This window comes from Falco punctatus, assembly GCF_963210335.1.
Source record: "Falco punctatus genome assembly, chromosome: 8".
NCBI classification, from domain to species: Eukaryota; Metazoa; Chordata; class Aves; order Falconiformes; family Falconidae; genus Falco; species Falco punctatus.
Genome location: NC_137588.1, coordinates 11013075 through 11040857, shown reverse-complemented (window position 1 = coordinate 11040857; position 27783 = coordinate 11013075). Strand labels below are relative to the sequence as shown.

Below are 27783 nucleotides of genomic sequence, written 5' to 3'. Positions count from 1 at the left end.
TGGGGCAGCTACAATGAGAGGCAGGAGATGCGAGTACATACATAATTATTGATCCAGCCCAGTCTGGTGAGGCATACATTTTGAAATTTAGACTGGGAGGAAGTATGTAAGGGAGAGACTGAGTTAAAGCTTGGACACGGAGATGTCGGAATACTGAACCCAAGAAAGGAGTCACTGCAGGTCCTCTGTGGAGGCTGTAGTGGTAAACAACCATACAGTTGTTGTGGCTACAGTGACCTTATACTAGCCTGGTGGAGAATGCTGCCTGGGAATTGATGGACCTTATCATGAGTTACTCAGTCCTATCTCAAAAATGTAAGGAAAGAAAGTGTTTCACATCCTAGCATCAGCAGTCTGCCTTTAGACTTGACTTATAGGTGTTTGTGTGGGGCATCCAGTACAATAAAGATCTTTTGTGTGTGAGGACTGCGTAGCTTAGCTATGTCTTAGCTTAGTCTTCTTCCTTTTCTTGCCTTTATGTGCAGTATGGAAGACACAAGCACTGGTGTACCTTCTGAGTATTCCTTAAAGCTTCATGCAGATGTGTTTTTTGTATTTAATCCTAGTGAAACAGTTCCAGAAGAGACACTGAGGAGAGCCAAACAGATTGGGTTCTCCGACAAACAGATTGGGAAGTGCCTGAAGCTGACTGAAGTCCAGTGCCGTCAGCTGAGACTGAGGAAGAATATCGTGCCCTGGGTGAAACAGGTATGTGAGAAACCTCGTTGCTCATGGTGGGGGCTTCCGAGAGTGCAAGGAGCAGGAGACTTCCATGTCTTTGGAAACAGCTGAGGTAAACAAAGTGGAACGTCTGGCTCTGTTAACATAACTCCATGGGAGTTCTGACACTGACATTAGAGGAGAACAAATTTCACCCATGTAGCTGTTACTTCTGCACTGCAGGCTTCCATGTAATGACATGAATATCCCCAAAGCAAGACTCAGAATATTCTTGTTCCTATTCTGTGTGGCTGAGGGAGAAACACAGCTATCTGGCTTCAGGAAAAGGCAGAGAATGCTGGCCCACTGTGGTGTGTCTATGAAAAGTGTAATATGTCTTTTCTCTTGGTAGTAACTTTTTACGGGCTAATACTTTATTTGAAGTATGCTATTGTTATGGGTTAATTTGCTATTCATTGTAATAGCAGGAGCATAATGAGCTCATCTGGTATTCATGGCAGTGTCACTAGTGCTTTGGTAGGTGTTCTGCTGCTGCATTTAAGGTATGTTGGTATTAAACTGCCACCAGCTGGTTTTTTTGCCCTTAAAGGGGGGGGAACAACCAACCCAAGCTACTGAATGTTTCTGAAAGAGCCCATCTGTATCCTCAGGCCCAATTCCAGGTGCCAAATCTCCGTCTGTTCCCCAGCTGCTGTTTTCCTTCTATGTCCTCACCTGGCCCACAGAAATGTGCCTGGTCTTGCACTGTGTTCTTTCAGCTGCATATGGCACTGCAGTTCTGGATTGATTTGTGTGCCAAGGTACCCTTAATAAGGTCATTCTACTTACGCCTGCATTTGTGGCTTCAAAGCATATGTTTCTTCTTGAGCCATGAAGTGTAAGTCACAGTATTAGCAACAGTAATGAGCAGCAGATGCTTACATAGTGCTAATGACGTAAGGTGACATTCTTCGTTATTCACAAGGATTTGGACATCCAATGGGGATTCCCGAAAATACTTGAAGAAAGGACAGATTTTTAAACGGCATAGCATGTAAAACTTCATGTCAGAACTGCTTTAATATTGTTCCCTGATCAGTATTCTGTGTAGAAAATGTTTCAGCTGTTCATTCAGGGAACTTCAGCAATTGCTGGTGACCTAGAAGGACTAGTTACCATGTATGACATGCAATAAGTAGTTGACACAAATAGTTTGTGAACAGCCTAGTAGGCAAATTATTCTTCTTGGCTCTCTCGTGACTAGTTACATAAGAAATTGTTGAAAACTACATATAGGGGGTGGTTGAAAATCACTCTTGCTTTGTGTACCATTTAATTATCAAAGCATGAGTTATATTGTAACATAAATATGTAGTACTTAACACTATTGGCTGCTACTTTGCATGACCTGAAAGCGGTATTCTGTGCATGTTTGTATTCAGTGTGGGAGGAAGATGGGGTCAAGAGTATAGTGTGAAGATCCCAGAGAGCACAGCTAAAGAAGACAGGAGACCTGGCGGAATGGAGATCTGTGTAACTAATTCTGCCAAACTAATTGAAGAATGAGGGCCTCTGCAAGAAGGGATGAATGGGGAAAGTTCCTGGGCTCTAAAGGTGTTTGACCAAAGAGGTGTAGGCTAAAACTGTAACTTAGAAAGGGATGGTACACTGTCCCACTGAGTGAACTGTAAGGCCTGGGGTGGGCATGTGCTGTGTTGCCAGTTCACATCACCTCCTTTTGAGGAAAGACATGATGGGAAATAATAGGACAGAAATATAGGTAGAAAAGGAAAGAGGGAAAAGAAAACCCCCCAAACACCTGCATCTAATAAAGATCTAGCACTGGCCAAGTCACAATGCCTCCTCTTCTTCCCTGTACAGATTGACACGCTGGCAGCAGAATACCCAGCAGTAACTAATTACCTATACATCACGTACAACGGGCAGGTAGGCACATTTGGAAACAACAGTCTCATTGCTGTCTAGTTTGATCTCTTTCCCCTATGCTGCATTATTTCTGGAGATCTTGCAGACGTCTCAGTCTCTAGCAATTATTTTGGATAGTGTTACATGTAATCCCCTTACAGCAGGCCTGGAACTTTTTCTTGCTGAAATACTGATCCAATGCACTTAGTGTTAATGCCCCTGTGTTGTTATGATCCTGTCCTATGTCACCTGTACTTGCACCCTCTGTGCACAGGTCAAGTGCTGGGAATGCAGAACTCATGCCTTACTCATCTCATCCTAGCATTTATTTTCACGTGAAACTTAACAGCTCCTTAGGCTGCTTGAATAGCCAAATCAGAGATGCTGTGTCTCCTTTGGTTTGGGTGCAGCACTGCTAATTCTAGTAGAGTTGCACTTGATTTACACTGCAATAAACGAAATCAGACTTGAGCCCTGAAGGATGCGGCTGTTGGATATGGGCTGAGCACCAGAAACTGTTTATTCTGAAAAGCATGGAGTTAGGTGCTGTGGAGTGCAGATCCTAATGACTTTTCTCCCTCCCTTCTCAGGAACATGATGTAAAATTTGATGACTGTGGAGTGATGGTGTTGGGCTGTGGACCATATCACATCGGTAAATCTTTCTTACAACTCCCCTGTTCTCCTTGCACCCTTGAGCCTTCTTTGGATATTCTTGTGGTTCATTTGTTCACCTTCTCATATGGTGACAAAACCCTCCAGAGCACAGTGCACAGGACATCAATTCCTAACACAAGATTTGCCTTTTACACTTCCTTGGAGACTTCATTTCACGCCCTGGAAAAAACAGGAGAACTTTATTACTTTTCACTTAGTTGTGATTTCCACAAAGTTTTAGGGAATTTTTAAAAATCTTACTTTTTGCATATTTTAAGGTCTTGAGAACCTGATACCTTGTATAGAAGTTTGTTGCTCCCACACCTATCTTATATGTTTACTGTCAGCTTATGACTGTGTTGTTATATACAATGTACTTTATACGTTTTATTGCTGTAGGTATAGGTGACTATGAAAATATTTTGGTATCTTCAGCTGCTTTTGTATAAGCAATTCTCTGTATGCTGTTGTTTCAGCTGACTCAGATGATTATGCAGTGTAAGAGTTTCCTCATGTCTATGAGGAATGGGTAGACAGACTGCTAAATTCTGTATATGATGACTTTCACTTTTTCTTTTCATGGATCCTTCCAAATAGCTTGCAATTATTCACAAGGGAAAAAATTGCTTGTTATTCAGAAATATTTTTGCTCTGCATCTCACAAGTAGTGGTGACGGGTTTTGAAAGCTGAGATTTAAAACTGCATCCATTTGTTGTGCTTGGATGGATAGGTCACGTGCTACACTCCTGTTGCTGTTTGTCTTTTTGAACTCAGTTTCCAGTATGAATGTTAGGATGAGTGAAATCAGGAGGAACACTCTATGATTATGCTTATTTTTTGCGAATGCTTCTGCCAGTCAACATGCTGTGTAATGTGGTTACAAAAATGAACATAAAAAGGATGGCAGTGTTGTTTAATAATTTGATTGAATGTATGTGAATACATTTTACACTGTTCATCCAAAACTCCTGATTGCTTAGATTAGCCGTATAGGTTTGATATTAGTCTTACCTGTTCTGTAGCTTTGATTAGATCAAGACAACCTCTGGAAGAGGTTGCAACTAAATAGAAGCTGCTAAAAGAAACCATTACTCGCAACTCTAAAAGATTTTTTTTCTAGGTGCAATAGACTGGTTGATTATTTTTTTCTTTTGTTATCCTTGGAAGGCAAGTAAGGAGTGTTCTTTTCCTCTGTGCTTTTAGAATTGTAATCATAATACAGTAGGATCAACTTGGTGTTCCCTGTGGATTTACATTTACAAAACATGAACAGGTCAGAAAGGGCTAAAAGATTTGGATAGAATTTAAACATGTGATGCTACTTTTTTAAAAAACAAGATTCTCATTTCCTTTGTGAAAACTGAGGTTTAGATTAAAAAAAGACCCCACCTTTGAATTTTATTTGAAAATATTTTGAAATATATTACAGGAAAATCTTGAATATGTTGACACTTTTGAGAAGAAATTAAATTATTTGGGGGAAGTGTGAGGTCATTTCAAAAGTCAGGCTATATTCTGTATTTAAAAAGAAAATTATCCAAAGAGAAGAGTCTCGTTTTGAAGTTTTCTTGTTATCGTGAACTAGTATGTACCGATTCACATCACAGTTCTATTTGGCAGCTGCACACTCTTGAACTTCAGAGCTTGCTTTGACGCACCTTGCATGCACACGTAAAGGCTCGCTGAGGGCCTGAGGTGTAGTGTGTGACCTGTGCTCTGTGGGGGTATTGCTCAGATATTCAAGGTGGCGGTTGTTCTTCGCTTGCTGGTAGGAGCGTATCTCCTATCCTGGCAGGGGGCTTTGTTTGTGTGAAAGTCGGCCCTGAAAGCAGTATAAATAAGCTATCCCACCAACTGTGTGGACCAACGGAATGCTCTGTGAATTTTAAGGTGTGCACGTAGATTTAACGTGATTGAAACCTGAAAGTGAGTTCAAAAACATGACTGTATTAAGGTATTAATTATCTTCTGAGGAGCAGTGTCTGGTTATCTTACAAAAGCCATTACTAGTATTACTAATTATTTGCTGTCTTGCCTTTTCCCACTGTTTGGACATGGCTGTTACTGGAAGTGGCTTGAATATACTTACAAGTGGTCAGGTTGTATCTAAAGCAGCCAGATGGGGACTCCAGGTGACCACTGTGTCCCGAGGTTGAGGTTTTGTATGTGTGTAAGAATATCTGAATAACAGAAGTGGAATACAAAAAGTGAATGGACATCTGGTGATTCTTCTGGGAAACATCCAGTTTAAGATTTGATTTCCCTCTCTTTTCTGTGGGGTTTTAGCTGAGGCCTAGGCACGTTTTGAGGTTCCTGTTTGACAGAAGTAGAGAAATAAATTGTGTGCCTGTCAGTGAGTGACCTGTGACAGCCATCTGTTTGTGACTAGGTGGTGGAGGCAGCAATTAAGCATGGCCTGAATTTCCAATGTATCTTGTCACACAATTATATATAAAAATAATGATATCAGTGGTTAATTATCGTGTAATGACTGTGAATGCATCATGATGAGGCCAAGGTTTTCTTGTAGACTGTAAGCATGACCATTTAATGATGGTTTTTAATCTGCATAATTCTCTGTTTATGGTACCCCACTTAGATGTTTGAGCATAAAAAATTATAGGACAGTAGCTGTTAGCGCGGGTCTGGACTCCAGCATCGCCCGAAGCCTGAAGTGTTACCCAAGTCCCAAATCTTGTAGGTTGCCCAACACTGAGCATCAAGTCTTGGTGCTCACTGAGGCACCAAGTGACTTCCTCCGTGCCTCTTTCCTTTAGAGGTGGCCCCAGTCCTTACTCAGGGTTCAGGATGTGCTTGCATGACAGTGCTGCCATAGCCACTGTGGCCTTTAAACTGAGGTAAAAGCATCACAGCGTGGCTCTAAAAGTGTTGTTCTACCTATTTGCCTTATCTGGAGTCAATGCACAGGAAAGTCAAACCCACAGAGCTGTAATTTTTCTGTTGTTAGGTTAGCCATACTCTGCTCTTCCGGAAAGTAAAACACCACTTCAGTCTTCTGTATTTTAAACCCATCTGTACAAATGCTTCATGTTTCCTGGAGTAAACAATGCTGTCTTATAATAATGGGCACTCAATTTGGTCACCTCTAAGCTTCTGTCTCTTAAGTTTATCTCAAAGCATGTTGGTTGGCAGGCAGTAGTAACTGGATGGGCAGCAAGAGCAGACACGAGTGTTTATGAGTGCGGGATGACAGACGTGTTACGGAGGCCTGTCACTCCTGAGCAGCTGAGCCAACTTACCTGTTGTGCTTGGAGGCTCATGTTTGTGGATGATTAGTTTCCGTGGGAGGACAATTAGATTTCTTGCTCTGAGCTGACAGGAGGCAATGCTGGTGGGTTTTTTGTTTTTCCTTTTTTAAGCTTGAGTGCTGGAACGTCTGTTTATGTTTTCTTCTCTGCATCCCTCCTTTCCTTGCCCACTTTTCTGTCTCCTGGCAGGCAGCAGTGTGGAGTTTGATTGGTGTGCTGTCTCCAGTATCCGTACGCTGCGTCAGCTTGGCAACAAGAGCGTCGTAGTGAATTGCAACCCAGAGACGGTGAGCACAGATTTTGATGAGTGTGACAGATTGTACTTTGAGGAGCTGTCATTGGAAAGGATCCTGGACATCTACCAGTATGAGGTAAAGAAAAGCAGAAGCACAATAAAAATCCATGAAGCAAATGAAACTTTTCAAAATTCATGTCACTAGCTTGCTTTGGCGGAGCAGCTGGGGGTGAGGGGGGAGAGCTTGCTAGCAAAAGCTGTTTGGTTTGGATCCCGATGTTGCATTTTACACATCGTTGATGTTCCTAGCAGACTGCTCAATAATGAATGCCAAATAAATATTAAATTATTTTGCAAGATGCCATATTGTGCAATATTTACAAGCCGATTTAATTTGCTGCACAGTCATTTATCGCACAAATTGTTCTGCCCTTGCGGTGCTGAGCTTTAGCATAAGCATATCCTTGGATTTAAGCACAAGCATTCCCTCTGAAGCAGTAAAACAACTTATGTGCATAACGGTAACGTGTGCTCAAGAACAGGTTGCAGTGGTGGCCTTGTTGGCCATGCAGTGGCAAGACAGTGGCAACGTGAAGAATGTGGTCCAGCACGCAGGCAGGCAGATCGGGAAGGGGCATTGGAATGGCCATCAGACCAAAACGTGTTCCAGCTCCCGATCCAGACATTGCAGTTGTTTGTTAGGAGGTTTCAAGTGGTCAGAAGTGCTGATACTAAGAGATGGAGATGGGTCCCAGTCAGATTTGGTGATGGGAGGACACATAATCTAATCAATCGGTCCCACAATGGAAAATGTTGCTTTCTAAGTGGTGACACACTCATCTTGGATTTGTGGCTGAAGCTTTCGAAGGTGCTTACCGGAACTTCATCTCCCTTGAAATTCAGTGAAAGCTGGATGTGTAACTTGCTGAAGCGACTTTGCAGAACCCGGGCCATGTTAAACATATGATTTCTTTAGGCTCTTTTTCCCAGTACATGACAATTTCATCTCATCTCCTTTGTGATTGGGTGCCAATTTCTAAAATGGCTTTATAACCTGGCCACACTTTGATCATTCCCAAATTTGGAGCCAAACCAAAGCACATCAGAACTCAAGTCCTAGTCTCTAGGCTCTGTTCTTAAACCATTTGCAAAATACTGTCTAGGACCATTTTTAGATTGCATGTTGATACTTTCCTATTCGTACATGTTGGTTTACCTCTTCAAATTTTCATAAAAACAGGGACTGTTACTGGAAAGCATAGATTTAGGATGCACCAAAAGACTGGTGGCTCTCTGGAGTCTTAAAGGCTAGTCTTTGACTGCTTTATAATTATCCATAAGACTAAGCTCTATAAGCATTGAACTCTTGTTTACTTAAGCAAAACTGAACTTCTGAACTTGGGTTGTGAAGGAAACTGGTGTGACAGTTTGTCAGATAAATAACACTAATGAAACACAGCATCTAATTACTGCAGGATCAAAGAGAAGGTAGAGATAGGTGATGAGGGAGCAACTACTCATTAAAACACGTAGTGCTAGTAATTAGCAAGTTGGGTAAGAAAAACATGTGAAAGGAATAATGCATACATATTGAAACTTGCATTATTGGGCTTGTCACAGCAGGGGTCGGTGAGTTTGATGGGAGGCATTGCAGATCTTAAGGTCTAATAGCAGCACTCTGTGGTACCCAGAGGTGAAGGGGAGGGCTGCTGTTGGCAGTTCTCTAGCTCAGCCAGCTATGCTCATCAGGTGGGCTATGCTTATGCTTCCGGGCATGTTTTTAGCCTGTCCTGCCTGTGAAGTAAACAAAAAAATGATTGTTAGAGGAGAGAGGGTAGGGAGGGGACAGCAGGAGCTGAGGTGGTGGGAATAAAAAGGGGGAGAAGAGAGTTGGGAGTCTGCAGAAAATTCTGCTACTCCGACTTGGATATGAAAACAACCAATTTGGTGTTTGCTCTGGAGCTGTTAGAGACATCAGGGCCTGAGCCTAAGCACCCAAAGCTAAGGTTGTGCAGTCTAATGAATCCCAAGATGAGTTATAAATACTCAGATGTTTTACAACACTTTTCTTAAGTGGTGACAAAAAGGAATGGTATCATTATGCCCCATTTACAAGTAGGGAAACTGAGTCTCTGAGGGGTAAAAAGACTACAGAGTCATGCAAAAAGATGTAGGCAGACCTGGGGACAACCTCCAGATCTCCAGCAGAGTGTAGGCTGAAACATAGTATTTGCCGTATTTCCTTCTTTCTTTTTTTTTTAAAAAAGAGTGAGCCAAATGCTAATAACCCGTTAACAGAATACTTCCTCAGGCAAATGCAGTTGGAAGTTGGTCCCTAAGGAAACAATCAAGTTAAAAATTCAGGATCTGATTCTGAGATCTCTCACCAAGCTTGCAGATAACTCTCTCTCCCAGCTTCACATACAAACCATGAATAATGCCATGATTTCAGATTGATCTTTTAAACTCTTTAGCTCATTAACCTCCTCTAGTGTTCCAATGTACAATGACCAGTGGCAAATACTCGGAAGTCCTAAATGGTTGGCAAACCACAGGGAAAACTATCAGCAAACAATGGACACAACCCTTTGCCCTCATTAGAGATGATACATCAACTCCCTAAATGTTGTTAGGATTAGTAGAAAACCTTGGGTAACTATTAAGCTTAAATCAGTAGGGTGCACTGATTGTCCCAGTTTTTCTGGTTAGAAAGATTAGGCTGCATGGAGGAGCAAGATTACCAACAAGACTGGGGGGGCTGGAACTTGCCTACCAAGAGCTGCTCACAGCTTTGCACAGTCCTATCCCAGGGTCAGACTCAGCTGTCCCTCCTCAGAAAAAGAAGCTCTCCCACTTGTCCCCTTTTACTTCTTCCCCTCCAGCCGACATTCACAGCTGCTCTGACTCACCGGAGACTGAGGTCTGCACATCAGTGCTGTGCTTTGGAGGGAAGTTTAATTTACTGTGAATATGTAAAGTTAGCTGGTAGTCTATGAGGACAATAATTTTTTAAAAAGTAAAATTCCTTCCCTCAGATTTATTGCCTTTTTGTTTCCAGAGAAGATGTTCCCTTTTTATTTTAATATCTATCTGCTTGAGGGCCTCTTCTGATTCTTCTTCCGTTTCTAGGATCATTCTGAACCAATTCATAAAACTAAAGGAGGCTCTTAGGTACAATTTTAATGGTCTAATTTGTTTTCAAACTCGGGTAAAAAGAAAACCCAACTCTATTACTAATGACATAAAAGCAAGATAGTAATAAAAGGAATGATTTTTGTTATAAAGGGAGGAATAATTCTCTCTATGCTTTTTCACTAGATTTTTTGTAGCATATCTTTTAAAGATATGTAATGGAAGGATGTTATTAATTTTCTTTAGAATTAAAATATGGATGATGACAAAGTGATATGCAGTGGAGTCCATTTCTGTCTGCCCGCATTTCTCAGTGGAGCAGTCCTATTCACTAGCAGGCCAGTGAGCTGCTCTTTGGGCAAGAGTATGCTTTGGGAATTAAGAGCAGGATTTTAAAGGAAGAAGTGTGCAGCAGCTGAGTCTCAATTTATCATAGAATCATAGGATGGTTTGGGTTAGAAGGCACCTTACAAACATCTAGTTCCAATCCCCCTGCCATGAAGGGACCTTAAAAATCATCTACCATGGGCAGGTATGCCTTCCACCAGACCAGGTTGCTCAAAGCTCTATCCAGCCTAGCCTTGAACATTTCCAGGGACTTGGCAACCCGTTCCAGTGTCTTGCCACCCTCACAGTAAAGAATTTATTCCTTATATCTAAGTCTAACCTCTTTCAGTCTAAAACCATTACCTCTTGTCCTATCACTACATGCCCTTGTATAGAGTCCCTCTCCAGCTTTCTTGTAGGCCCCCTTTGGGTACCAGAAGGCTGTGACAAGGTGTCCCTGGAGCCTTCTCTTCTACACACTGAACAACCCCAACTCTCTCAGCCTGTCTTCATAGGAGAGGTGCTCCAGCCCTCTGAGCATCTTCCTGGCCCTCCTCTGGACCCGCTCCAGCATGTCCATGTCCTTCTTCTGTTGGGGGCCCCAGGGCTGAACGCAGTGCTCCAGGTGGGGTCTGATGAGGGTGGAGTAGAGGCGGGCAATCACCTCCCTTGGCCGGCTGGCCACGCTTCTTTTGATGCAACCCAGGATTTTGTTGGCTTTCTGGGCTACAAGCACACATTGCTTGGCCATGTTGAGCTTCTCATGCACCAGCACCCCCAAATCTTTTTCCTCATGGCTGCTCAAAATCCATTCTCTGCCCAACTTGTATTTGTGCTTGGGATTGCCCTGACCCATGTGCAGGACCTTGTGCTTGGCCTTGTTGAACTTCATGAGGTTCACATGGGCCCACCTTTCAAGCCTGTCAAGGTCCCTCTGGATGACATCCCTTCCCTCCAGCATGTCAACTGCACCACACAGCTTGGTGTCACCACCAAACTTGCTGAGGGTGCACCCAATTCTAGTGTCCATGTCACTGACAAAGATATTTAACAGCACTGGTCCCAGTAATGATCCCTGAGGAATGGCACTCATAACTGGTCTCTACCTGGACATTGAGCCATTGAATGCAACTTTTGACTGCAAACATCCAGGCAGTTCCTTACCCACCGAGTAGTCTGTCCATCAAATCCATGTCTCTCCAGTTTAGAAACAAGGTTGTCATGTGGGACAATGTCAGATGCTTTGCACGAGTCCAGATAGATGACATCAATTGTTCTTTCCTCATCCATCAACACTGTAACCTCATTGTAGAGGGCCACCAGATCAGTCAGGCACAATTTGCCCTTAGTGAAACCAGGCTGGCTGTCACCAATCATACCCTTTATTTTCATGTGCCTTAGCATAGCTTCCAGGAGGATCTGCTTGATGATCTTCCCAGGCACAGAGGTGAGACTGGCCAGCCTGTAGTTGTCTGCATCTTCCTTATTCCCTTTTTAAAAATGGGGGTTAAATTTCGCCTTTTCTAGTCAGCAGGAACTTCACTGGATTACCACAGCTTCTCAAATATGATGGACAGTGCCTTAGCCACTTCATCCACCAGTTCTCTCAGGACCTGTGGATGCATCTCATCAGGTCCCATTGACTTATGCACCTTCGGGTTCCTTAGATGGTCTCAGACCCGATCTTCTCCTACAGCAGGTGGTTCTTCATTCTCCCAGTCCCTGCCTTTGCCTCCTGCGACTTGGGCTATACGGCTGGAGCACTTGGTGAAGACTGAGGCAAAAAAGCCATTGAGTACCTCAGCCTCTTCCATGTTCCAGGTAGTCAGGTCTCCCGTTTCCTTCTGGAAAGTGCCCATGTTTTTTTCTAGCTTGCCTTTTAGCACTGAGATACCTGTAGGTTTTCTTGTTGCCCTTCGCATCCTTGGCCAGCTTTAACTCTATCAGGGCTTTTGTTTTCCTAACGTAGTTCCTGGCTGCTCAAACAATTTCTGTATTCCTCCTGGGCTGCCTGTCCTTGCTTCTGCCCTCTGTAGGCTTCCTTTTTGTGTTTGGGTTTGTCCAGGAGCCCCTTGTTCATCCAAGGAGCCTCCTGGCATTTTTGCTCAACTTCCTCTTTGTTGGGATGCATTGCTTCCTCTGTGTTGGGACACATTGCTTCTGAGCTTGGAGGAGGCGATCCTTGAATATTAACCAGCTTTCTTGGGTGCCTCTTCCCTCTGGGGGTTTATTCTATGGTACCCTATCAAGCAGATCCTTGAAGATGCCAAAGTCAGCTCTCCTGAAGTCCAGGGTAGTGTTCTTGCTACTGCACGCTCCTCACTGATCTAAGGGTCTTGAACTCCACACTTTCATGGTCACTGCAGCCATGGCTGCCCTTGAGCTTCACATTCCCCACCAGCTCCTCCTTGTTGGCGCAAACAATGCCCAGCATAGCCCCTCTCCTCATCGGCTTCCCCTATCACTTGGAGAAGGAAGTTATTTTCAACACATTCCAGGAACCTCCTGGATTGCTTGTGCTCTGCTGTGTTTTCCTTCCAACAGATATCAGGATGGTTGAAGTCCCCCATGAGGACCAGGGCTTCTGAATGTAAGGTTGCTTCTGCCTGTCTATAAAGGGCCTCATCCACTTGGTCTTCCTGATTTGGCAGCCTGCAGCAGACCCTCACTGTAATGTCATCTGTCCCTGTCTTCCCTTTAATCCTGACCCATAAGCTCTTGGTCGGCTCCTCCTTCTTCCCCAGGCAGAGCTCCCTGCACTCCACCAGCTGGTCACTGACATAGACAGTGACACCCCCTCCATGTCTTCCCTGCCTATTCTTCCTAAAGAGCCTGGTGAAAAGGAAAAAAAAATTATCTCCTGAACTGTATATTAGCATGTTCAGCAAATAATAATCTTGAAGACCTTGGGATAATAAATGCTGCTTAAAAGTCATACGTTTTAGTGGATTTTTATTATGGTAGGAAATTAACCATATTATTGTTGAGCAGGGTTTGCAGTAGCATTTATCATCTGTTTTTTCTCGGTCACTTCTAGCCCATCCTGCCCTCAGCTTACAAATTGTCCACTCTAAATCCCTTTAAATCCCTCATTAAGAAGTCCCTCTTCCAGAGGGCCAGTGGGGCTAACTTTCTTCAGGAAAAACACACTTGTTAATTAAAAGAACATTGATAGTCTAAAAGATAGAGCCAAACTGTGGATCTCTTTATTTATGTTTCTCGTTTGTTAGGGATGCGTAAAAGTGTGTAAACCATATTTGGTTCAAAAGAGCTCTTCACTGCACTGTGGGCCTGATTCTCCTTTGGGCAAAGTTTCACCAGCTTTAATTTGGAAGTAAAGTACCCTTAATTTAATTACCCTCAATTATTACATAATCTAAAAGTCACTCATATCCTCATAATTGTTGTGGATCCTCTAAGGCCTTTTTTTACTATTGAAAATTTTCAAACCAGACTACATTGTACTTGAAAGCATTAGGCATTCTTATGTAAAAAAAATGCCCATATTTGCACCTGAAGAAGGATGTGTATTTGCAAGCAAGCTCACCTGTCTCTTGTTATTTGCCATTTATTATTTCCTCACTTAAAATGTTGTTGTTGCCCAGTGAAAGACATGAAATTTGCCATTGTGGCTGGGGGATACTGTGCCACCTGTCCTGCCTCATCCACGTCTGGAATTGAAGTGCTTGCAAATAGCCTGTGAAGAAATGAGCATATATAACAGTTTGGCTGAAATACTTGTTACTATTTTGTGCACTACCAGAAATGAGGAGCTAGTCAGGAATAATGAGGATGGATTAAAATAAAGGGCTAAGTGTATCCAGAGTAATTGACTATCACAGGCTGTCTGATAGATTTGGCTCTGTTGAACAAAGACTCTGCTTTGCTTTGTAGAGGCCAACAAGGGGTCAGCAGTGGGCACTCCTTGAAGATAGGCTTCTGAGGCTAGGAAAGGTTATTTGCTTAGCAAATAACAGTGCTGGCAGGAAAAAAAAAATCCAGTTGTTTCCCATTGCCTTTCTGCTGGAGGTTACTGCCTTGCAACTCTAGTAAAAAAGAATTTGCATGAATGTCTGCTACTCTGGAAGTCTCTGACCATGAGCATGGGAAAGGGTGTTTTCTCAGAAGAGCTAGACTGAGAAAGGGGTCTTCTTTTCCCTTACTGGGGAAAAGGGGGATTGAAACATCTTGTTTGTTCATGCTACCAAAGGCTGCAGCAGAGGACAGGAGTGGGCTTAGTTGAAGTGGTGGTCCCGTGTTCACACGTGTAGGAGAACAGGGGAGGGAGACCTGACCATGCCGAGTAGAGTTTTGAATTTCGCTGCGAGGCATCACATTTTCATAGCACAGTGCCCTTCCTCTGCAAAGCAAGGGAGCCTGTGTCAGCTCAGTGCTTATCCTCACTGGGAAAGCAGAAGCACCTAAACATGACATGCAAACAAAGCAACAGTCTGTGGTTCTAGCAGAATTTATGAAATCTTGGCTTGATGTCAAAAGGCATGTGAATGCTGCAAATTTCTTTGGTTTCCTGGGGAATTTAGCCTCAGGTTACTGGTGGGTTTTGAGTGGCATCAATAAGGATATCATTGCTTGGGAGGCTACACATAATCACAGTGTGCAGCCTGGATGCCTCTGGATCAGCACAATTATGATCTATCTTTGCTCGTAGCAACCTGAAAAATTATATAATCTAAATACTGGATTCCTAGTTTTAACAGCCCTTAACGTTAAGCTAACTGGACATGACTGTGCTCCTTTCTGTCTGCCAACAGGGATGCAGTGGTTGCATTATTTCTGTAGGTGGGCAGATTCCCAACAACTTGGCAGTGCCACTGCACCAGAGTGGAGTAAATATCCTTGGCACAAATGCTTTGCAGATTAACCAGGCAGAAGATCGCTCCATATTCTCAGCTGTTCTGGATAAGTTGCATGTGGCTCAGGCTCCCTGGAAGGCAGTCAGTACACTGGTAAGCTGGGATATGCATCTGGGAAATGATGAAGTAGATACTGGTTGTTGGGAGCATCTGCTTAGAGGGACCAACTTAGTGACACATTTCAAGGTTCCAAAAAGATTTGACAGCTTTTTACTGCTGATGTTGAGGAACACTCTGATCCCTGTAAACTGATGCTATAGGATCACTAGGAGTGGGATCGAAAATGGAAGGGAAGTAACTTTAAATCACCTTTACATAACATGGGGTATATGCCCAGCAGAAGTTAGCATCACTGTCAGGCTACTCTAGTTTATCCTTCTGGCCTTGGAAACTATTCTAGCAGGTGACGTGTTGCCACTGCTCTTTCTTTCCTGGTGAAGCTCTATGGACAGGGAAGGTCTGAAGATGACAACTCTGGAACCAAGGAGTCATGTATTGCATTCAGCCTAGGCTGTAGCCCCCAACTTCCTCTCCATAGTCCTAATGGCTAGTAAAGTGCAAATGCTGTTAAAGCTGAAATTTTGGTATGACTTTAAAATATTTCCCTGTTCACAGCATGTTTTTCCTCCCTTTCTTTAGAAAGATGCAGTTGAATTTGCAGGCTCTGTGAGTTACCCATGTTTGCTGAGGCCTTCCTATGTTCTGAGGTAAGGCTCAGCCATCAGAGCTCGAGTCGTGGGTATGAACTGCAAAAACCTCTTGGACACAAGGGAGAGTAATTTCATGGGACGTGTGGAAAACACTATGCTAGGTGCATGTGGCATAAAGCTGCCCATCTTAACAGGTGGGACAACTGCTCAAACCAATAAAGGAAGCCAATGGATCCCTTATGTCCATCAGGCACAGATCAAAGGTGGAACATAATCATAAGAATTCTGTTTAGCTGCATTACCTTTTTCATATCTCAAGGCCAAAACTACAAACCATCTGGGATATTCTTTAAGGTTTGTGAGACTACTACCTGTGCAATTAAGCCAGAAAATTGTTTGCCACCAGGAAAAACAGAAGGAAACATGCTGAAGCCATTTATTGGGGTTGGCATCTGTTTTCAGAAAATGACAGTGCATCTTTTGAATTCAGCTTCTTATTTGCTAAGCTTCTCTGCTTACAGGCATGGTTTATGTTCCTGCACTGTGGCAGCTGCTTCTCTTCAAATAGACATTGTACAGGGCCATACGTTTCCAACAGCTAGAATTTTTGAAGAAGTTACACCAGTGAGTACACACAGCAAACTCACACGTTCTGAATGATCACTCTGCGAGGAGTTTCTTCATAGCCGGATAACTAGGCAGAGAGAGACAGCTTGCTGGTGAAAATAAATCAGAGACAGGATGCTTTTCGTATGAGAGAGAGACACATATCAAAATGATGAGGCACAATATATCTTTTCAGGGGAGAAAAAAACCCAAAACATTTTATTTGAAAAGAAGAAAAGTATGTTCAGCCCTCAAGGAAATATCCTTTAGAAGAGACTGCTGAATGACTTTTCTATCCAGTTTCTGAAGCTTGCAGTGGGGTTGAGAAGCAAAGTTAAAAAACAGCACTTGGATCAGGAGGATAAGCTAGAAACTGCTCCTGATGTAATTCCCCAGATTTTTAGGGAACACTTCTTTTAGCCTGTTGTTTCCATCCATATTAAATTTAGTATAGGCCCTTTCCGTGTAAGTATTTGCTAAAGGGTATTTGTGCAGGTTAGGGGGACTTCAGGGAGAAAGATGAAACTGGAGAATGTAAAACTTGAGGAAATAGAAAGCAAAAAGCCCTAGCACAGCATGCTCTCTGGCCTCTATTTGCAGAACAGCAGCAAGTCCGCAGCTAGACTTCTTTGTCCTTTGAACAAATACGGCCAGTTGCCTTAGAAAACTAAATGCGTTTCCCCACCAATTACATACTGTATGCACCAGCTCACATCCTCAGTGGTGCTACTGACATAGGTCCATGGATTTAATTGAACTCTATTGATTTACATCAGCTGAAGAGGTAGTTGGATAAGTATAATTACCTAGGTACTTGTGTCTATTTATCTGAGGCTAAAGTGACTGATTTTGTGGGATAGATCCTTTCTCCACTTTTTCCCACTGCCTCTGTGAGCTTGCCCATTGAAGCAAAGGGCACACTGAGCATCAGTAGTAGAAGCGATCAATGTAACATCCTTTTTAAAAGATGCTTGTCCTTAAAAGGGACCTGAATCACTCTCAACCTCCGTTCTCCCAGATCCCTCTCTCTGGTATTACTGACAGCTCAGTTTCAAAGTAGTTTTCAGATAGAGTATCTGTATCTGCTGTGCCTCTCCCTTACAGGCTAAGACTTTAGGGGAGGAACGTAGTGAAGTGACCAGGGAGCAGCTCATTTTCATCTGCATTTACATTGTCACAACCATCACCAGTGGCCTGTGCATTCCTGGCTTCCTCTGTCACTGATGAGCAATTGGGCTAAAGTGAGCAAAGCATCTGTTCTGTCCTGAGCTGGCAGCTAACCTGCCCTTATGGTGAAGGTCTGGGTCCTCACTGGGGCCATCTGGCTGACGAGCCATCTCCTCCGGCTTAGGGGGAGCTTTAAAGACTTGGGTGAGAAAGGGGATTTGGCAGCAGTGCTAAGGCTACATAACCACAGGTCTTTATTTGATTCTTTGTTACGGTTCTGGAGGTCACCCGTCTTCCCTGGGAAGTGTAATGGAAGCATTAGGTACCATCTGCCTTTCTTTCAGTCAAGAGTCAAACAAGTGGCTGGAGTCAGGAGCTTGCTTGGCTAGTCTGTGGTGTGGTGTCTGACAGTGCTGTCTCCCTTGAAGTCAAGAGGGAAGCTGACCTGTCTTCTTTTCTTTGCCATTCTCACAGTGGGGCTGCAATGAATGTAGTCTTCAGTGAAGAGGAAATGAAGAAGTTCTTAGCAGAAGCCACCAGAGTCTCTCAGGTACCAGTCTTCGTGCTGCTACTGCTTTTTCTTTTTGTTTTTGCTGTATTTGTTTCACCGCTACTGTGTTTTCCATCTCTTTGTTTCTGCATTGTGTTTTGCTCACTCTCTCCCTTCCTTGTTTGGGGAGGACCAGGTGAAATTAGAGTTTGGACCAACATAGAACTGATAGCATCTTTCACTCATTTCTGACCTGTTTTGTCCAGCTTCTTTGAACTCAAAATTTTGTCATGGTATCTTCTCTCTTAGCAATTACATTTATTTATTTATTTAGTCAATTTACTCATTTAAATGCAGGAAAAATTGCATGGTTTTTCTATGACATGTAATTTTCCAAACCATGTATCGAGTTCTATTTTCCTCTGTCACAAAAGCAGGACTGCTGCCTGCTTACTGTTAATCCAGTGAGATTACTGATCTGCAGAGTATGTAATGCAGAAGATTAAAGCTCTGATTTCTGTTCTAGATTTTTTTCAAAAGTTAGTTTGTTGATTTTTTTAAGTGTCTTTTTTTCTAGCAAAGAGAAAGGGATTTGGTCTAGTATGTTGAAATGTAGGGCAATTTCCCAAAGATATGAATGTTTCAGAACACAGAAAACAACTCAGTGCCTGAATTTCTTCTATTGTTACCATCAGTATTATTATACAAGGGATGTCTGAAGAGATGAAAATATGGAAGGAAGAAAAAGTTAAATGATCGAGGCTGAATAAAGAACATACAGAATTCACAGTCTAACCTTTCAACAGTCTCTGAATTTGGACTCACCTTCTGGTCTGTTTTCTTCTGAGGTTTTTTTCCCCTGTTTTTTTGGTGGATTTGAGGTTGTTTTTTTTTTTTGAATGGTCGCTATTCAGAACAGTACTATAGCACCATAAACACTACAGTCACAGGAATCTTGGAGGTAAAAATAAGTAAGTCAAAGAGGAGCTCTCTGAAAACACAACTGGCTATGGAAGCCAGACACGTTACTGCTTACTTGGATTTCTTAGGTGGTTAAAGCTTGAACGAGAACAAAACCATGTGGTTTTCAGGTATATGAGGCAAATGATGGAAGTTTAGCATTTTAGGAAGAAAAGGTGGAATGGAAGGGAGATGTCTTACAAAGTAATAATATTGTGAAGGATAGGTTAGTGTGGAAGCAATCAGACCAGTTATTATCATCTTTGAACAACTTCAAAGGCATTTTTGAAAGCAGGAGAGTACCACTGTTAGTTCCATCAGAAAGAATTACGTAACTAATTCTCAAAAGACCACAGAGGCAACCTGTGGTAGAAACCAGACTCAGCAGTGCTAGGCCTCCCAAAACACTTAGCTTCTCTCTGTATTTTATTTTAAGTACTCTGCTTAGTGTTTCCCCACACACTCACAGAAGCAGACCAGGCAGCATCTTTAAGCCACATTCAGTGGGACAGGTTACTTTCTCATGCTGGTGGATGACTTTGGATGACTTTGTGATGGCAATGGGTACCCTACAGGAGGCTGAAGCCCAGGAAAGTGATCCTTGGTCAGCTTAACTTGTCACAGCTTGATTGACTCGAATTGGGCAGTGTTGCTCTTTGTTGCTGAGAGGTCTTGTTTCTGGTACAGGAGGTTCTGCTGGGAGTTGAAGTTGTAGCGTCTTGGCAATACATGATGTATTCCTAGGGGAAAAAGTGGGTATTCCATAGGATCCTTATGATGTCCAATTCTGTACACAAACAAGGCACTGACTTTTGCTGCAAACGTGACCAGTTGTGTACCATGAGTCTTTTCCTCTCTTAGTGCACCAGATCAGGGTGCTCTGGCCCTGATCCTGCAGAGACTTAGACTAATTTACATGCTAATTTTTTTGCTAGTGTGGTCAGACTGCTGAAGGAAGGAAGACTTCTTTCTTCCATCCGGTATTTTATATTGACAAAACCTGTAGCATAGATGAAGCTAAGCTAGCAAAAATCAAACCTGAACAAAAGTACTGTATTCTGCTTTTAAGTTAGGGAGGGTTTTTTTCAGTCTTGCCAAGGCTTTGTAGCCTGTGAGTGGTTCCTCAGAAGCTAGCAGTATTAGTTCAGAGCATACAATGAATGTGAGCATCTTTGTGGGACACAAGCTTTAGTTTTCTGGTTACAAAGCCTTACCTAGTTCTGCTTCATCCAAAAGAATGGCTCCAGATAAAGTGCCTGACCAGTGTTGTTCTGTTGTTCAACTAGTTTGCTGTTACGATGTCGTGTCATTATGGCATTTATGTTGTCAACAATGTTCAAAACTTCTTGTACGAGTTGAGACAGATTAGAGTAAACAAGGTTCTGTGCACGTATAAAATCTTCTGGTGAAAAACTGCAGCAAGACAAAGTTATAGGACACAAGCCACTAAATTTATGAAACAGTGTAGGCTGTGGCATTGTCCTTGCCTGTGAATTTACCCTTGCACTGATAAATGTAAGGAATTGTGTCTTGTAACTTTCGGAGTTGCTTTATATTTTTTCAAGAGGAGCCTTGTGAGCATGCACTGACTGTCATTTATTCCATTTTATTCTCTAATAAATAACAGGCAGTTAATAGTGGATGGGACAAGTAAAATGTTGAGACATAAAGCTGGCCAGAAAGAATGTGGATTAGATTTTTAACTGTCTGTTGGAGCAGGCAGCTGGAAGGAGAAAGCACTAAAGGAGAAGGAAGTGTGTGCTGGCATCCCAGAGATAGGCAGGAGAGGAGAAAGGGAAACAATGTATACCAGGGAACTAACTTATTGAGAGTCAAGGACAGGTCATTCCTGGCCAGCTATAATTGGTGGCAACTTCTTCTTGGGACACTTAGGAAACCAAGCAGAGAAATGAGAAAGGAATGATCAGTTGCCTAAAATATATGACTCTAAAACAGCAAACGGCCACTATACAAAGTCATTAAGTATGCCAAGAATCAATTACTTTGTGAAGCAGTATGTCCAGTGAGATGGCTGGGAGGCTCAGAGGGAGGAGGAATTGAAGATCTTGGAGGTACGGACTGTTTTTGGGAGACAGGATCAGAGGTCACTGGATCCATGCACATGTCCCACTGTCATCTTTTTGCTGCGATCTCACTTAAAAGCTCTTTGTGGCTTTGCCACAGATTTCCCTGTCATGGTGACATGGAGGGCTCAAATTTACGTATCAGAGACTTCGGGGAAATCATGCCAAGTTTCACCCCATTATGTCTTTGTAAAGGTCACTTATCTGTGCAAATAAGAATATTAATAGATTGGTCTTGTGAGATTCTGCTTCCAAAGGTTTTTCAGTGATGAATAGCAGAGCACTTGGATGGTCCCCAAATACTCTCAAATAAAAACTTTCTTCTTTTATCTTATCTTGATGACAGGATCATCCTGTGGTACTCACTAAATTTATTGAAGGTGCCCGTGAGGTGGAAATGGATGCTGTAGCCAAGGCAGGAAGTGTAAGAACTTTGCCTTTTTTTTTTTTTTTTTTTTGGTATTAAACTTGTTTTTCAGGATTGGAGATTTGCAAAAATGTGTGGTTTAACGACTTGCTATACAGCCATGGATTTGTGCAGAGAACAGTAAAGAAGAGAACATGAATTCATGTTGGGTTCGAAAACATCATGCTTGAAAAGCTCAGCATGCCTCATTGTATACATCTAAATATTTTTTTTTTTAAGCATTGCTTAACCATGTTAATGAATCCTTTAGAATATAATTTTTGCTGGATTTTCAGATTACTGGCTTCACAAATTACTTTCATCAGAATTGTATCAGCATGTGTTATGATATTACCAAAGTTGTTACACCTTCACCTTGCAATTCATTACTAATCAAAGACTTCTCACAAAAAAAAAAAAAAAAATCACAAACTTTTCATTTAACAGACATATTCTGGTTTCAGTCTTCATTTTTAACCAGCAGACAAGATCACTTTTTTTGGTACTGAGGTAGTGCACCCTGATGCAATTCATTCAACTTGATACCTTAGGCCTGAATTTCCTCTGCTTGCTTTTCCTCATGAGTAAAACACCACAAAAGATTGTGTGTGTGGGGGAAAGCATAAAAATGGTGTTAGTTTGTACTTGTTTCTATTGGGGAATGACAACTTTTTTGTGTTCATGGCAAACAGAACTTAGAGAGCTGGTTTAAAGCCTAATTAGCTTTTACCTTCTGACCTTCTGTCAGAACGTGTGTTAGAGGGAGAAAGCCTTAGGATGGCCAGACTGTGGTAGGCTTTATCACGTGTGCAGTTTGCTTAACCATGGTACGAAAGACACTAACATGATCCTCTTGTTTGTATGCCTTGTGTCTGCCTCAGGCCTATTCTCCCCAAAACCTTGGGAAATTCACTTCCCCCACCCCCATCCCCCATCCCCCATCTGTATCCTTGTTTGGATACAGCTCTGTTCAGGAGACTGTGCTGGGCTGGAAATGGGGGAACAGTTCATGAGAGAGGGCGAGGTGACTAACTGCTCTGGTGTTACTGTATGCAGGTTATTTCACACGCTATTTCAGAGCATGTGGAAGATGCAGGCGTTCACTCTGGAGATGCCACCCTCATGTTACCCACACAGACTATTAGCCAGGGAGCCTTGGAGAAGGTAGGTGTTGCACTAGCAAAGAAAAGAGAAAAGAAAGGAAGAGTTTGAATCTGCTTTCCCCCTCTGCTTAGAAGAACTCAGTCACCAATGGAGAAACCAAATCACCAATGTTTTTTTTTTAAAGGCCAGTGTGGTATGTGCAAGTGTAGGATATCAGTATGCACTCTGTGATTGGCTGTCCTGTACATAGGATCATCTGAACTGTATCCCATTGATTTAAGTAGTAGATGTATACACTTTCAGGCCCATTGGACTTTTTTTGTTTCGTTGGTTTAGAACCAGCTTCCATAGCAGTAGAGGATTGCCTAATCTGTACATATATGCCATGGTTCACTTTCTGCTTTCTTTTCTTCCACAATCCTTAAATGATCAGATCAGGTGTATGACTTTCTAGCTGCCTGCTTTTCCAGAAGGGATATCAGGATGAATTAACCTCACTTAACCTTGACTTTTCCCACTTTTAAGAATAAAACTGGTAATAGAGTTAGTTGTTAAAATGCATTTTCTCAGTAAAATGTGCCATCCCTCACGATGTCATCCTTTTAAGGGTCTGCTTGGAAGCTAGCAAGAGCTGTAATGCAGTGGTCTGTGCTACAACTCTGTTTACAAGAATGTCGAAAGCCTTGTTTATGAAATAGTCATCTCCTGAAGCAGAGCCATTCAAATGCTTTTACTGAAATGGCATGTGATTTCTTGACAAACCTAGAAAATCAGACCATAGTGTTTTATCCATTTGTTCCAGAGTATATCTGGTGAGATGCATCCCACTGATTTGTGATGGGACAGGCATGTCGGTGAAATACTTTTTGGACACTTGTAAAGCGAAGTAGTTAATCTCAAAGGGCAAAACGTCATTATTTATTATTTAACCAAGAAAGGTATAAAGGCTCCAGTATGCAGTGTAGGAATTGCTACAGACAGGGCAGGCTTTTATTCTCTCTCTTTCTCCTCCTTTCTCACACACACACAGATGAAGCTGATTTTTACTTCTGCCTTCAAATGGCTCTTTGAGCTCTAGGTTACCAGGCAAATTAAACATGTTTGCTTCTGAAAGATAATGCTATTATACCAAAATGAAGGTATAGAGAAAAAACATGCTAGGGCAGAGAGATACGTTTCAAGGAATCCACATGTGAGGTGATTTATTACCATGACACTGTTTTGTGGGATTTATTTATTTGTTATACATAAGCACATTTTTACTTTATTTATTTTTATAGGTAAAAGCTGCTACAAAAAAGATTGCAAATGCCTTTGCCATCTCTGGTCCATTCAACATTCAGTTCTTGGTGCAAGGCAACAATGTGCTGGTAAGAGCTCTTGTGACTGTTGAAGGGAACCAGGCTCTGCTATGGATAGTTAGGTGCATGTTTCCTGCACTCCCTGCCATAGCAACTCTGTAGCAATAACAGCTGTGGGTTTCTAACCTGCATTGTCTGACGATGTGAGGCTCACCTGTGCCACCCCTAGTCACACAGCTCTCGCTGTCTGTGTGGGAGAGAGTGTCCTTCCCTGCCTTCACACCGAGGGTGAAGCGAGTCTGGCTGCATTATCTGCCAGCACTAGCTATCTTTCACTGCGGGCTGCTGTCTTTCCCAAAATGTTCAGTTTTGAATATGATGGACGGCACTGGGACCCGTGCCTCATCCTATGAACTGAATGTCATTGCTTTTAGATGTTAGATGTCCTCTCTCATCTTTAGCTATTTTGATCATTAAAATAAGCCTTCCAAGGCACTGGAAAGAAAGCAAGACAATTTAAGTGTTTAAGCCTTTAATATAAGCCATTAAGGTGGCTATCTAAATAGCGTGGTCTTAGTAGCTAAGGGTAACAGAAGTACAGCAGATGTCTGACCCTTTACGGGTAGCGGCTGGCTTTCTGTGGCTAATGGAAGAAGGTCAGAGGAATGTGAGCAGAGTATGACTGAGGAAGCAGTGAATGGAAAGAAAAGCCCGGTGTGGTATAGAAGAGATACATTATTGGTGAAAGATCCTGTTTGGGCTATTAGTTGAGGAAAATGTACTTACCATTCTTCGCTTTTCTTATATTTCACACATAGTTATTTAGAATCTCCACAGAGGGTCAGAATGGAGTTTTTCCTTTCTTGCTTTCCCTCAGCTGTGCTTGCCTTTTTTTCTGGCTAAATTCCCCTTTTCCATTCTGTCTTAATTTACCTATTTTCACCCTCCTTCACTCCTCCCTCATTCTTACTTACAGCAATTCCTCTGTTGCTAATGAACTCCACGGTGCACTTCTCAGAAGGATGCAGGACTTTTTTCTTGCTTGGGTCACTGAATGACTTCTGCATGTGGATGAGGAAAGTTGGTAAGGGTAGCCCAGTCATTCATGAAGTGCCATTACCATGGGAAAAGAACAAGGTGGGCTTCTAAAGTTTTACCTAATGCCTGTGTGTAAGTTTCCATGCCTCTTGCACATTAACTTAGGGTATGGTACAACACGTTTTCCAAAGTGAACTCTGGATAATGCCCAGTTCTAATTTTCAGACGGTAGAGATGAAACTCATATGCAGGACATCAGGCTCCTTGTAACTCAAGCTGGCCACTACCCTCCCTCCTTGCTGTTTGTAATATTGAACACAATTTCTGTGCCTTGTATTTGGTGATCTGAAGAGCGTCTCTTCCAAGAGGAATAAGGAGTGATTTCCAGAAATGTGAATGAATCTATTTCTTCACTGCACAGTCCCTGACCCTGGTATTTCTTTTTAATCCCATCAGGTGATAGAGTGCAACTTGCGAGCTTCACGCTCCTTCCCTTTTGTATCAAAGACTCTGGGTGTGGACTTCATCGATGTGGCCACAAAAGTGATGATTGGAAAAGAGGTTAATGAGTCATGCCTCCCCACACTGGAACATCCCATTATTCCATCCAGATATGTTGGGATTAAGGTATGGTTTCCAAAAGAACACCAAAATCCCCCCCAACAGAGCCAGCACCTAACACATTAATAGGCAATTAGTACTTTAATGTACAGAGAGAATAATTTACTCATTGGCCAAAGGTCAAATTGACCTTTTGTAGTTTCTGTCAAGATAATGTATCTTGGGAATTACAGAGAAAAATCAAAGGAAAATTATCCAGTGATTGTTAATAAAATCAGTCTTCTTTTATTTCGTCTAACCTACTCTGAATCATGTTTATGGGTGACATAATAAATATGCATTTGCAAAATTGAACACTGAGGTTCAGACTATTTCATAATACTATCTAGTATATGTGTGGACACGTACAAATTTTGTGTTCTGAGTGCCCCCCAGATTTCAGTTTCAGGATTTAGGACATGGGCTGTGAATGCACGGAATCCCCTTTATATGCACCACCAGTTAAAATGGGAGTGAAAGTGTTGGATCCTTTGATTTCAGCGGGGCCAAGATTTTACTTTTCATAATTACTAAGCTTATGTAGCACCCAAGATAGCAAAGTGCACTGTAGGTATTTCTGAATGCTTAGTGGAATAAAAAAAATAATTTAAGTTCCTAATCATAAAACTCCAGAACAGCAGTGCAGAAAATACAATGCATAATGAGAATTGTTTATACAGAAACGTTCAAGCTTTAATAGCTTCCATATCAAGTGAAAACTGAGGAAACAGAAAACACCTAACATGTTTCTACTAATAAAATGTTCAGACCTATTAAAATACAAATAAAAAGCCAAATCTGCGGCCCAAGCGAGCTCAGCTTATTGTCAAGCCAGCCAGTCTAGAAGTAGCGTTATATTTTGTTTTGACGCTACAGGTAGGCATTATCTGAAATTTGAATCTAAGAATATTTTTCTAAGTGTTATTTATTTTTATTAATTTCAGTTATTTAGACCTGGGTCTTCTACTCTGTTGTTAGCTAAACCACCAAGTGTTCTCTCTTTCCTGGGAATGCTGGCTACAGAACGGAAAACCCAACTACATTCTTGAAAACTTGGCTACAAAGCCTTTTATATTGGTTGTATTCTGTGTGGACTTGTCAAATATAAAAATCTGCTAATATCTTTAGAAAGGCTAGACTGAAAAATATTCCAGTTAAATCTGGTTCTTGTTATTCATGCATCATATTTTCTCTCCTCTCACATTTTTATGATAGGAACATTTGCGTTGAAATGGGATTGTGTTTCTCCAGCAGTTCTTAAATGCTCTAAAAAGAGAATATGAAACTCTTTTCTTCTTTCTCAACATAGCTGCTCCTTTGTGGATTTGAAGTTCCACAGTTTTAGCCTTAGTGACTGGAATATTCTCTTGCCATGTTTGCTTGCAGTGTGATGCAAGTATCATGGCCTGACCAAGATTAAATCCTGGATAAAGCATGACTGAATAAGTTTTAAATAGGATTTATTTGCAGTACCACAGCCTGCTTCTGCTGATGCATTTTCATGCTCACAGCAGACAAAAGTTAGGGAGCTGGAGGAAAGCTTTGTTGCTTGTTACCTTTCAAGACAATATATGCATAAAAAATACTACCTTTACTACCATATTTCAGCTTGAGACTGTAGAGTTGGCCACTGTAAAATTTTTTTCTTTATGTGTAGAAGAAGCAAAACCGATCTAAAAGTCTGGAAGACACATGATATTTTTTTAAGAAACCTTTCGCAATGAATTTCTGCTGTCACATTTTAGTTGATAATTGTTAGGTGTCATGAAACAGCAGCTGACTTGTCTGCAGTGTTACCTTCAGAGACTTCCAAGAACAGAATTATGTCTTTGAATGTAAAGCTAGATTCTTGGTTAATCAGCAATGATGGTGTCTTTATGCAAATGCCATTAGTAGTTCAAGGTGTAGAGAAGCCCTATAGAAAATTATTCCTTAGTAGAAAATTTACTCTGTTAGCCACATGTAGTCATTGGCTCTTTAACAGAGTGTTTCTTTCTCTCTCTCTCTTTTTTTTGTTTTTTTAAGGTCAAATTAGACAAGAGAACTCACAGACTGTAGTGACCTAAGCCCTCAGATAATGATAATGATCAGGGATTTTAATATTTTCAATCAAAAGATTAAAAAAAAAAATATACAGGTCTGTATTTTGGGGAGGGAGAGGGAAAATACAAAAATCATAGTGTGTTCTTGTGGAATCGTTTGATTCCTGTGAGTGAAAAATTTCTGTTGGAGAACAGTTTTCTAAGAAAAACAGAGGGCCCTCAGATAGTGTATCTCCTTGTGTCATGAATTAGATG

The 27783-nt window shown here is 41.9% G+C and overlaps 1 protein-coding gene across 1 annotated transcript in view; it reads left to right on the top strand.

Annotated features, from left to right (window-relative positions):
• Positions 1–27783, top strand: part of CPS1 (carbamoyl-phosphate synthase 1) — a 123878-nt gene that overhangs the window by 75049 nt on the left and 21046 nt on the right. Inside the window, exons 23-33 of the mRNA XM_080398323.1 lie at positions 567–708; positions 2542–2607; positions 3177–3240; positions 6702–6883; positions 14979–15173; positions 15720–15787; positions 17978–18053; positions 21384–21461; positions 22500–22607; positions 23828–23917; positions 25343–25513. Of these exons, the coding sequence (XP_080254449.1) occupies positions 567–708; positions 2542–2607; positions 3177–3240; positions 6702–6883; positions 14979–15173; positions 15720–15787; positions 17978–18053; positions 21384–21461; positions 22500–22607; positions 23828–23917; positions 25343–25513 (1240 nt within the window). The remainder of the gene's footprint in view (positions 1–566; positions 709–2541; positions 2608–3176; positions 3241–6701; positions 6884–14978; positions 15174–15719; positions 15788–17977; positions 18054–21383; positions 21462–22499; positions 22608–23827; positions 23918–25342; positions 25514–27783) is intronic.